General features: G+C 34.4%; 1 protein-coding gene across 2 annotated transcripts; it reads right to left on the bottom strand.

Moving 5' to 3' along the window:
• Positions 1-6,026: 6,026 nt before the first annotated feature.
• LOC145629257 (protein RICE SALT SENSITIVE 3-like) lies at positions 6,027-10,978 on the bottom strand. Of its 2 annotated transcripts, none has more exons than XM_081681802.1 (7): positions 10,398-10,978; positions 9,810-9,860; positions 8,668-8,796; positions 8,293-8,398; positions 7,587-7,628; positions 7,433-7,489; positions 6,027-6,954 (listed from the first exon to the last, which is right to left on the bottom strand). In XM_081681802.1, exons 1-7 carry the CDS (start codon positions 10,541-10,543, stop codon positions 6,253-6,255), a joined length of 1,233 nt encoding a protein of 410 aa, XP_081537928.1. In that variant the 5' UTR covers positions 10,544-10,978; the 3' UTR covers positions 6,027-6,252. The 2 variants fall into 2 exon arrangements, with proteins under 2 accessions (XP_081537928.1, XP_081537929.1); XM_081681803.1 differs by lacking the exon at positions 10,398-10,978 and adding an exon at positions 10,156-10,231.
• Between the last annotated feature and the right edge of the window lie 2,053 nt (positions 10,979-13,031).

The raw sequence follows: 13,031 nt of genomic DNA, 5'->3' as shown, positions 1-13,031 counted from the left end.
GCCTATATTTTCATATTTTCAAAATTCACATAAATTTGTTGTATTTACATTTTCTCTCAATTTCTCCCTCATAATTAGTCATCCTTTTAATATTAGTATTATTATTATTATTATTATTATTATTATTATTATTATTATTATTATTATTATTATTATTATTATTATTATTAAAATAAATATTATTATTATTATTACAATAAATATTATTATTATTATTAATATTGGAAGTATAATTATTATTGTTATTATTTTAGCTTATTAATATTATTATTCTTGTTCGTTATTATTGTTGTTATTACTATTATTATTATTATTATTATTATTATTTTTATAATAGTTATTATTATTATTGTTATTATTGTGTTAGTTTTTGAAATTAATCCAAAAAAAAAAAAATATGGATCCCAATAACCCCTTTTACTCAATACTTTCTCAAAATTGTAATGATTTTGATGAGAATTTCATGAATCAACCTCAATTCCAACTTTTCCTACAAAGATTGAGCAACACCTCTCTGCAAAATCCTCCACAACAACAAATACCTCCACAACTTGAAATACCTCCACAAATTCCAACTGAAAACACTGATTACGAACAATCACCTCCTGTCTACCAAGGAAGTAACTCTCAGTACGATGATAGCCAAGAAGAAAATGTGCCTGAGACACCTCAATACCCTCCGTCGACTCAAAGAATGCGGGTGGGTTCCAACCAACAACTCGCTAAAGCTAGTCGTATTTGGTCAGTCGCAGAAGATGAAGCTCTTATTGGGCTATATTTAAAATACAGTGGAAATGCGATAGTGGGTACGGGCATGAAAGCAGCTGAACTTTGGCGACAAATATCTGCGGCGTACGACATGGTTCAAGCTAAGAAGCCAGAAATACTACCACCCAGAAATGCGAAGAGTTTGGAGAACCGTTGGAGAAGGATGGCGGCAGATGTACTGTTATGGACAAGTTGTTATGATGAAGCGGGTCCGTTAACTGGAAGTGGATTCAACGAAGTTGATCGAATTCAAAAGGCCTCGAAGTTGTTCCATATATCAGCCAAACCACCACACAATTTTGTTTTTCCCCACGCTTGGGAAATGATAAAGAATGACCCAAAGTGGAGGCCGAAACTCAGATGGGCATTGTCACTAAAGGAACGACAGGATTGTCAACTGCGTCCGGAAGGGGACACCGAGGATAGCAGTGGAAGTGGAAAGAGATCGAGAACTGACAGTGAAGCTGAAGGAGATATTCCCGTTGGTGGGTTTTCATCAGGAGGTATACCCAGACCCGACGGGGTAAAAAAAGCAAAGGCTAAGCGTAAGGGAAAAGCTATTGCTCATGATAGTGCAATTTTAAGTATTGGTGAACAGATACAGGCTTGTACTGAAGTAAGAAGCTTTGAGGCAAATTTACGGCAGCAAAGGTTGGAGCTTGAAAGGGAAAAGGAAAAGAGGAAAAACAAACAGGTCGAATTACAAGAGAAGAAGATGAAATTTGATATGTTGCAAGCAATTATGTCCAAAACGACGCCACTTACACCAACTGAAGAAGCGTGGAAGGAGGAACTAATTCAAGAAGTGTATGGTGGAAAGTAGAGTAGTTTATTATGCATTATGATTTCAAGTATTCCCTTTATTTTATGTTGCAATGAATTAATTTTTATTATTAATTATGTTCCAAAAATTTATCAAATTATATTACATTTTCATATATTTTGTTCATTTATGAGTGAAGTCCAATTGTAGTTTTTGTTTTATACAACCATTGAGTAGTCAAGTCCAATTGCAGTTTTTGTTTTATACAACCATTGAGTAGTCAAGTCCAATTGCAGTTTTTGTTTTATACAACCATTGAGTAGTCAGTTCACACTCAGTTGAAGGACATGCACTGATAACATTTCCTATTTAAAGGTGTGAAATCCATAAATTGATCCACAACACCAAAACATTCAAAAACCAAACACAAAAAATGTTTTCCATAAGCTCAACCTCAAGCTCAAATTCTTCTGATTCAGATCAATATGCGGAATTTGATAATCTAGTTGACGAATTTGTCACAAATCACTTACCTAACATAATGCTTCCTCAACCACCTCCATCCGAGACCGAAATTGTAAATGAAGATGAAACAGTCCCGCAGCATAGGGGAGATAGAGAAAGGGAGAAAGGGCATTTGCAATTGTACAATGATTACTTTGCAATAAATCCTGTGTATTCCGAAAATCAGTTTCGTCGTCGATTTCGAATGCACAAACCTTTATTCTGTCGGATTATGAATAAAGTGGTTGAGGGCGATCCGTTCTTCCAGCAGCGTAGGAATGCAGCTGGTAGGCTTGGCTTATCACCTCTGCAGAAATGCACCGCTGCAATAAGAATGTTAGCGTACGGTGTTGCTCCGGATGCCGTAGATGAATACATACGCATGGGTCAAACAACATCTAGAAAATCAATGCAACATTTTACTCAAGGGGTGATCAAGCATTTTGAGGCCGAGTACTTAAGAAGTCCAACAGATGAAGATTTAAGGAGAATCCTTCACCAAAATGAAATGCGTGGATTCCCGGGCATGATCGGTAGCATCGACTGCATGCACTGGGAGTGGAAGAATTGTCCTATGGCTTGGAAAGCACAATACGCAGGTCGTAGCAAGAATGCAACCCTTATCCTCGAAGCTGTTGCGGATCAAGATTTATGGATTTGGCATGCATTTTTTGGAATACCCGGCTCTTGTAATGATCTGAACGTCCTATACCGCTCTCCGGTGTTTGACGATGTTTTGAAAGGTCGGGCACCACCAATTAGTTTTATGGTAAACGGCCATGAGTACAACATGGGATACTACTTAACAGATGGTATATATCCGAACTGGGCAACATTTATACAAGGTATCACATATCCTCAACTCCAAAAGGACAAGTTATTTGCAGATAAACAAGCTGCAGCTCGGAAAGACGTTGAACGTGCGTTTGGAGTTCTACAGGCTAGGTTTGCCATATTACGACAACCTTCACTTGCTTTCGACGAAGACATTTTGAGCGACATAATGAAAGCTTGTATCATTATGCACAACATGATTGTCGAGGATGAACGACACAATTACACTTGTGCCGAAGTTTTGAGAAGGTATTACGAAGAAGATCGCCCTCAGCTTCATAGAGCAAGGTCCGGTCCGAGTACAAGTGCCACAGTGAATAACAACGAGCCTTTCGAATTTGACGTTGGCCGACCACCAAACGTTGATTTTGACGTGTATATTCAAAGAAGAATTACCCTGCGTGATAGCCAAACCCATTTTTCTTTGAAAGATGATTTAGTTGAGCATATTTGGCAAAAATACGGTCGTAATGAATAAATAGTTTTGTAATCGTTAATTTATTTGGTTTGTTTGATTGGTGTACGATCATTATGTTCCAATGTTGTAATCGTTAATGTTGTACTAATGAAAAATGAAATTTCACATAAAATAATGACACAAATAATTAATATTGTACTCATAAATAATTTAATCAATAAAAAAATTTAGTTAAGAATAAATATTATTATTTTATTAAAAAATACATTTTGCAAAAATTAATATTAAAAATAATTAATATTGTACTATTCATAAATAATTTAATCAATACAAAATTTTGTTAACAATAAAATTAAGAAATACTAAATTACAAATTTAATGATGTGTAGGAGAGATAAATATTGGTGGGGTATAGGGTTAAAAATAGGAGAGAGAATGGTGGGGATTATAATTTATGACCATTGGTGTAGAATAAAAATGACCAAGAAAATGCCCATGGGGAGGAGGAGTGAGAAAGTGGTTAGAGAGAGATTGGGCAACCAAAAAAATGCCCACTAGTGGCAATGCTCTTATATGAAAGTCAATGTAGTCATGTAAGATGTTGTTGGGTCTATTTTAATGTATAATTTCCTAATATAAACTTTTTATACTACCTCCGTTAACTTTTATTTGTAACTTTGGGGTATTATTTGTGAGATATAAAATATTCCAAAATTGCAAATAAAAGTTAACAGAGGTAGTAACTTATATAATTATTTACTAAAAGAAGTTAAAGGTCGGGTCATTTTCGGGTCGGGTCAACTTTGGGTCTCGGGTCAACTTCGGGTCGGGTCGTTTCGGGTTGGGTCATTTCGGGTTTCGGGTCAAGGTCGGGTCAATTCCACTTCGGGTCGGGTATGGGTCGGGTCGGGTTGATTCGGGTTTTGGGTTAATTTCGGGTCACTGGTTTCGGGTCGATTTCGGGTCATGGGTCGGGTCATTCGGGTCGGGTCATCGGGTCTGGGTCAGGATTCTCAGGTCTAAGTGATACTACAATTAATGAAATTGCATTGAAATTTTATGTACACTTGGGTGTAAAATGCATCATAAGGTTATTTTTTGCTCCCTCATTTAATGTTTAATGAGCAATAGTTATTCTTTAATTTAATCATCAAAATAAGCAAAGAATACTTTAAATGCATCGCTGAGTGTATATTGATAGAGAATATCTATAGAATATTCTCATCCTAGGTTTAAAAATTAAAATGATATTGGAGCCAACATGACACAAAGGTCACAGGTTCGAATCTCATCCGCCCCTCTTTTAAAGTGGAATTAATTCGCACCAAGTATGGGTGGGCCTGTGTTGCATCCACATTTCAAGATAACCCAATTTTTCATTTAAGTATTAAGATTTAAGATAACACCATTTGCTCATCACTGTAACCTCCTATTATTTAATTAATTGCCTTATATGTGATTATGAAAGTGGCTAGCCACATATAAGAATTTGTGATTAATAATTTGATAAAAAATAATTTCAACCAACCGCTGAATGAAATTATCTTTACTATCAAATTGTCTATTGATTTAACTTATTTTATTAGTCAGTAGAGTGAATTTTTTACCAATTTATCGCTATAGGTCTTTTTTTTTTTTTTTTTAAACCAATCTAGTCGATTGGCCAATAATTGAAGAAATAAACTCTAAGAAATAAGCAGTTAATGGAGACCCGTCCATCCTAGGCCCATGAGGCTCTTCAGAGGGACCTACTTATGCAGCAATTCTCAAGACCCAACTACCCAAGCAGCTTAATATGCATACCCACAAAATTCATCAATATTGTCGCCCAAACTATATGGTCAAAATGAACTGAAGGTCAAAGAAAGAGTCTTATGATATGAAGCTAATTAGTATGTACTACTTCTAAGTTCTAACTCATATTGTGAATGCTACTTCAATTATGTTGCACATCATGATTTAAGAACACAATCAAGTTATAATACTTCTGTAGTGCACTTTCTAGTCCAGAATTAGTCACGTATGGTGTTTTAAGATGTTGAGAATAGTTTCACATGTTCAAAACATCGCAAGGTATTTTATGATTATATTTAGTGTTGGAAAAGCATATATACAAGTGGGGGTTGCCTTTGATTTTGTGTCGATTTCTTGCTTGCTCGCCAAATATATCAAACATTATGAAAACTGAGATAACTGTATAATCTAAATAATTTAATCTCTAATTAATTCTTGTTTGTGTCATGTCAAGTTCATGTTTTTTCCCATAACCTTGTCATATTCATGTTATTTCATGTTACCGTGTAAGAAATTGTCAACTCAACTATATATCCAAACATACATCCACCAAAAGTAGCGTAAGTTAAGATGGGAAAGAGACAACTACAAGGCGTATTCGGTATTCCAATTGTATCATGTTAGAACCTTGATCACAAGATATTGAACCAAAATGACAAATAATTCCGGATGAAGAGAACATAAAGAGTGTCTCACTATAATCTTTAAGCTTGTATCGATCTTAATAATGACGTCTCAAATCAATACTTAGCTCATGTCAAGAAGCATTGTCTAAACTTGCTTAATAAACCTGCAACTGTACTTTAAACTTCATCAATGAGACTACAAATCGTGCTAAGACTACATCAATTGACACTGTTAATGTAAAATGGGACAAAAAATAATTACCTAGAGATGGTTTTTTCCTTTTTCAAAAAAAATTTAAGGTGCAAAAAAAAAAGAAGGTAAAAAAAAGGAAACTTCAACTAGAACTTATGTTTCCATAAGCTACAATAAATTGGTGAACAAAGTTCAGTTAAACATCACAAGCAAAAAAAAAAACAAAGGCCTAAAAAAGATCAGAGAAAAAAAGTACAAGAACATCAACAGTTAAAACTAATAGAACTAGGAAAAAAAGAAAGAAAAGAAAACTAGCATAATCTAGTTACAAAGTTTTCCACCATCTACCTCATTACTCTAAGAATGTCTCCATTACATCAGAGTACATTCCGGCCTCAGGATTTCGGTATTCCTGAGGGTGCTGAGGATGGTGATCAAGTGAAGTCGACGAGCCTGAAGAAGTCATTCTAGCTGGTAATGTATAGCTCCTCTTGAATTTGTTCTCAATACTCTTCCTCATTTGCTCTTGATGATTATCCAAGCTCAAGTACTCGTTTGAGTTCGCCCCACCAGTACCTTGCATATTCTGATTTGGGCCCTCGGGGTTAGAGTTTGGATCAGGCTTGTGACCCAAGCTATCAGGGTTGAACAACAGCTTGGCTTCATCAGCCCTTCCTGTAAGAGCATTGAAGAATGAAAGGCCATTAGGCCACTTGATATCGGATTCGTGCTCTCCCATCATCTCATCCATTCGATTTTCTGCTGAATGAGGCATCAAAAACATGTGGGGCTCGTCTTTTGTAGGTGCATAGCCGAGAGGCCTCTGGAAATTGTGAGGTGTAAGCATTGAACCCGGAGACGATAGGGGGCGTGGGCCCCAGTTGAAAAGCGGGGGAGGGCCTAGTGTAGGGCCAGGCTGCTTTGTGGGGATACTAGAAGAAGAGGAAGCATTTCTTGTTGAGGAAAAAAGTTGTGAAAGATAGAAGCCAGATTGATAGCCTAAAGATTCAAAGGTATGCCTCATTCGTAGCACGAAATGCAAGTCTTCAGGTATCTGAAACACAGTTAACACATTTTAGTAAGACCATGAGCAATATTTTTCTTATGCCAAAAAAATATTTTTTGTCAAAACTTTTGTCTAGTTTCAAACAGAAAGTTAAATAATAAGTTCTTATATTCAAATCGAGCATCATAGCAAATATAAACATGATGGCACCTTGCCGAACCAGCTACATAGGTATAAGCGCATCAAAAGCTACTTTTAGTTAAAAGATGCTAACCAATTTTTTTAAGCAGTCTAATCAAAATAAAGGTGTTTTTATATTAATTGTGCTAATCAAGTTCAAAATCCACCTAAACGTTGCTTTAATCTAACACTATGCCCCACAATCAATTGTCTAACGTACTTTAGTAAACTGTAATACTCATGGTGTATCTAAAATTGCTAATTATAAGTAATTGAACCATTAGAATATAAGGGTGGAAATGAGATATAAATTCAATACAGAGCAAGAAAATGAGAATTGACTCACGATCTTGCAGGAGCCTAATTGAAGGAGTCCATGACCAGCTTGGATTACAGCAATCGTCTGTTCAAACAACAAGACAACAGCAAAAGATACAGTTATTAGATACATTTTTCAAAGTAGAATGTATGCAGGTAATGTAACTAGTATCAACTCTAACCTGAATACCCGATTCAAATTGGTCAGTCCACTCAGTAGGAAGCTGCAACCAAAAAATAAAAACATCAATGAAAAGGTGGAAATAGTCGCTTAATCATATAAACAGTTATTGGCCCTAAACATAATCATTAAGCATATCGGCGCAAAACCCTATTTTTATTATACCATGAAATTATGGTAACATAAACTTTCTCATTAAGGAGGGGCCAAGTAACAAGAACTAGCAGCAAAGTGAGCCATAGTGTGTCCTAATCTCCATTACTTTCTAATATATTATCCTTATGTCTTCCAAGTAGACCATATAAGACAAAAACTTGCAGATTTACGCATATATCTATAGAAAATTCTTTGCATGCATATTGGTAAAACTGAGATATTGGGTACATAAGTTTCAAATTTGAGTTTCTCTACCACTTTTTAAGCGTTGTACTGGCCATAGTGCCTCCTATGAAGAGCATAAAAGTAGACTAAGATGTAACAAGGGATGAGTTCTCTACAGTTGATATTTGCGAAAACGAACTGATTTTTGCTACTTAAAACTTGGTCTATATCAAAGCTAACATTTACGGATCAAAACTGATTTTGAACCGATTAAAAACAGACTTTAATATGCTGAAGAGAACAGAACAACAAACAAATCATACAAAAGATAGGTCTAATAAAAAAATTAAAATGCTTATGATTTTAGTAATATCATTGCTACATACAGCATCAAAGGAGCTCTGCCAGTAGTTTGATATATTTGGTTCGCATTCTGAAGGCTCTTTGAAAACCCATTTGTGACATTTATCAGAAGCAACTTTCCCCATTAACCTGCATGAATTCAAAACAACTCAAATTCACTATAAATGAATCAAAAATACATGAAATCAACAGCCCAATAAAGCCTTAACAAGGAACATATTTCCCATCGATGAGCAGACAGTAAACATTCACATATTTCAACAAATTACCAATATAACAACCAAAGTTATTCATTATCCATTACTAATCGTGAAGGGGTCAAGGCACGGGGCTGGGGTGACAAAGGCAGGGAAATGGAGTAGCACATAGTATAATAACAACACCTACCAAGTACCCACCCTTCTCCATAATTATATAACTGAATTGACATCTTGCTGAATGCCTTCCTGACAGGATCTTCACTATCCATCTCTTCCAAGCAATCTGCAACTCTTCCTCGGCAAAACCCATCTTCCCACATCAACATCCTTCACCATTCAATCATACAAAAATCAGCTCAACATCCACAGAATAAATAACCAAAATGAAGTGTAATAAACTAAAACAGCACAACTACTTCGCCTAGAAATTGTAGCGCAAGCAATACACTAATAGCATTAGTAATCAAGATTCAAGAACAAGCTAGGAATCTAGGAGTTTATGACTAACAACAAAATTTGTTTATATATTGTGGTGTATGGAGTACATGCCAAATTGCCAAAGCCCAAGGATTATGTTGCAAGTAAAAAAAACCATATGAAGTATACATCTAGCATTAAAATATTTAAAACTCTTTTTGAACTCCATAGTATACAAGTTATAAAGTAATCTTCCTCCACATTTTTTATTTCCATCATAGGCACTTCTACATGATTCACACTCCCTTTTAACCATCTTTATAATCGTGTGAGACCTTATTTGATTTTTTCGATATATACTTTCAAATCCTCAATGAGTTTTTTTAATTTAAATATAATTTAAATATTAATGGTTAAAGTTATACGCAAGCTTGAGACTATCAGCCATGTAATAAATACTATAACAATTAAGATTAAAAAACAAACAAAGGAAGTAACATGAAAAAGGGGAGCAAGGGAGTAAAGAGGAAAGATTTTTAAGATTAAACTCTTGCTTTATACAGAAAATTAGCCTGGTCAACTCTTACGGAGTACATGATAACCATATAATAGCAACTTTATTAATGCAAAAAAATTCCTTAATTAATAAGTTCACTTATTATAAACACTTCAATATGGCATTAATCATTGTAGCACCTAAAACCTAAGTTCATCCTAATCATAAAAATTTATCAATCAAATTAGTTTGCTAATCTAATCAAATCAACACTAATCATAGAACAAAAGAAAATTTGAAGAAAAATAAAAGTTAGCAAAAATTAATTTCAAGCTAATCATCATTAAATGCACCAAAAAAATCACTAAAAATAATGGTCCCCTGTAACAGCTCTGTTATAGAGTGTGGACGAAAGAGGAATACTTACAAGCTTCCATTATCATCACCAACTTTGCAACCATTTCCACCTCTAACTCTCCTGCAATAATGGAAAATGATAAAATTAAAATCAAAAATACCCATTTTTAGATAAATAATAATCATAAAAATGAAAGAACAATTTCTTCATCATCTTCTTCTATAAGCTTTGTACTTGGTGGACTACTTTCGAGTTCAAGAGAGACAAAAATAAAATAAAAGGACAAAGGTGGGGTTTTGAGAGAAACATACAAAAAGAGGGGAAATAAAAAGAAAAGGTTAGATTTTTAGAGCACCCAATTCAAGTTAATCACTAATTCATCCTATTAATCAAAAACCCATTTAATTTTAATTACCATAAGTAAGAAAATTAGCAACCAATAATGGGAGTTTTAAGGAATAAACACCCAAAAAAATGAAAAAATAAAGGTTGGATTTTTATTTTTTTGGGGTACACCCAATAATCACTATTCACTAATTCACCCAAATCACTAAAAACCCACATCCTATTAATGGGTGTCAGCTAGCTAAGTTTAGGTTAGGCCAATGTAATAAAGACGTGGGATCAAATCTCGTCTACATTACGAAAAATACTTACGGCCGAGGACGGATGGTCCAGAAGACAGAGTAAGTCCAGTCTGAGTTAAGACAGACGCTTCTGAGGGCCTCATGAAGGGCCATCATCCCAACTGCCTCTTTGCTCCTATCTCCTCCACCTCCTCCTCCTGCTCCTGAGCCCACCATCTCTCTCTAAAAATCACTTTCTCTCTCTAAAATCAATACACTTTCTCACTCTAGATTTTATTTTACTTTCTCTCTCTATCTCTCTATATGTTTCTAAGGGTTAGGAGTGAAAGACTTGGGCAAAAAATTGGACTTAAAAACAGAGGAAAATGGTTGTTTTTTACTCATATATATCACTTTTAGGCTTTAGCAAAACAAAGCTTCAAATGTTTAGCAAAATAGCAACCACAAAGGTGACTGCTTTCTTCATCACTCTCACTTCCTCCTTTTGTTTTTTCTCTGTTTTTTTTAATTTTTTTTTAATTTTATAATTTCTTTTTAAAGAGACTTCGATTCTCCCAAGCAATAAGCAAAAGAGGTGTGTGTGGGGGTGAGGGGAGGAGAGAGAAAGAGAGAGAAGAGAGGATTTGGTAAAAATAATTTTGGATTATTTTGCAATGTTATTTATTTAAGTAAAGTTGGTAGGCATATTTAATTATTCAAAGTAGTGTATATTTTGTATGGGATAGTCGGTCTGACTAGGTATTAGTTACACAATTAACTTAATATCGTGTAAAAAGTTATTTTAAATTTGTGTGTAGCTTGTTTAACCTTTAATGATTCTATATAATTAGTGTCAAACTACGTCCTATATCAAATAATCAATTTAACAAGGTATCTAATGTTACCGTCAGTCAGCCGTCTAATACAAGAATTTGCGAGTATAATAATAATATTATTAAGACAAAAAGGAAAAGTGGGGACAACTTTTATCCTATCCTCCAAGAAAAAAGCCCCCCTTGTTGTAAGAGAGGCAGTGAGTTTGAGATGAGACTTTGGGAAAGGAGGGATAGGGGGGCAAAAGAGAGGTATTTTTTGCTCACATTTGGGGGTGGGGATAGGGGGGTGGGTGGGGGTAGTAAAATGACCATTATGCCCTTTTGTCTGTTAGGATCTTTTTGGTTAAATGTATAAGATCCAACAACCAAGTGGGTTTTGTTTGGCTAAGGAGGTGTCAAACAATAGAGATGAGTTTCTTTTGGTTTAATTGGCAAATGGCATAGACATTCTTGCAACACTTTGAGTGAAAAAGTAGAGTTGGATGGATGGATGGATTGGTGTTGTTTTGCACCATTTAATTGGTGTTGTTTTTGTATTGTCTAGTTGTCCAAGTTAAGTGGTGACATGTAACATGCTGCGTGCTCTTTAGAGCTAGTATAAATGTCACTAAGTCAATGGTGATTTTCCTTATTTTATCCATTTGCTAGTATAAATGTCACTAAGTCAATGGTGATTTTCCTTATTTTATCCATTAAGTCAATGGTGAAGTCCGTTGTGTACTTGTGTTTGATGGTGTTTGTTTTTATTTTGTTTCCATTAAACTTTAGAGGGGTAAAGTTAATTATAAATGCTAATAATGCTATGGAAATAGATCTTAGGTTGTAGATTAAATGTGCATTATATTGTGTATTAACATACGATGAATTACAAAGTATATGTGTCTTTTGATCTGAATTGCAAGGCTTAAGGCCTATTCTCATATGATTATTTTCATTTCAGTTCAGTTCAGCTCTAATAAGTTCTGTTCTGCTCTAATAAATTCAGTTCAATTCAGCTCAGCTCATTTCAATCAATGAGAACAGGCCCTTACTCTCTTTCTTTATTATTATTATTAGTATTATTTTTACAAAATAGAAAGTAAAAAGGTTCACTCATCATCATTGGATGTCCATCAAGCATTAGAACAATTAACTTATATTATTTTCAAGTTATATATTCCCTTCGTCTTTAAAACAACAATTCTTTTGAGCATTTTTCACGGGTATTAAGAAACTTAAGTGGGAAATACAAGTGCATGGGGAAACTACTAAAAGTACATTAAAAAGGTAAATTTATATGGAATTTGTAAAAAAGTAGAGAAAGTATGTAATAAAAATACATGGAAAAAGCAAAAATTACATAGAGAAACTAATTTTGCATAAATATTATTGTACTTCGTAAATTAAAGGGTATTTAATGCAAATGGGATGAACATTTTGGAAATAAAATTTAGCAAAAAAAATCGTTCTTTTAGGGACGGAGGGAGTAGTAAAATATCATTCTCACTGTTGTTACTAATTATATATGTGCATCGAAATTTTTGTGATTGTTACCACTTACAAGTAAGTGTTATGCGACATTATATATCTCTCTCTCTTGTATTTAGACAAGGGTATAAGTTCAGTGTTTGGTATAGTAATTTTAGATATAAAAAACGGATTTTCATTTAATTATTGAAGATATCTTAGATTTTTGTAATTCATTCGATTCTTGCTCTTGGTCTTTTGTTAAGCGTTGTGGGAATAAAGTAGCACATGATTTGGCCCATTTCCAACCTTGGGAATTTGGTCGGAGAGTGTGGAATGATGTAATCTCACCTCGTGTTTCTGATGTAGCTTCGAATGATTTAATAATATAAGCCTTTTGAGGGTTTGTTTCAAAAAAAAAAAGATATAAAAAACGGATTTAA

The sequence above is a fragment of the Chenopodium album genome, chromosome 4 (assembly GCF_948465745.1).
Source record: "Chenopodium album chromosome 4, dcCheAlbu1.1, whole genome shotgun sequence".
Classification (NCBI taxonomy): domain Eukaryota; kingdom Viridiplantae; phylum Streptophyta; class Magnoliopsida; order Caryophyllales; family Amaranthaceae; genus Chenopodium; species Chenopodium album.
The sequence above is the reverse complement of the archived record's forward strand: the minus strand, read 5'-3'. Positions and strand labels throughout refer to the sequence as shown.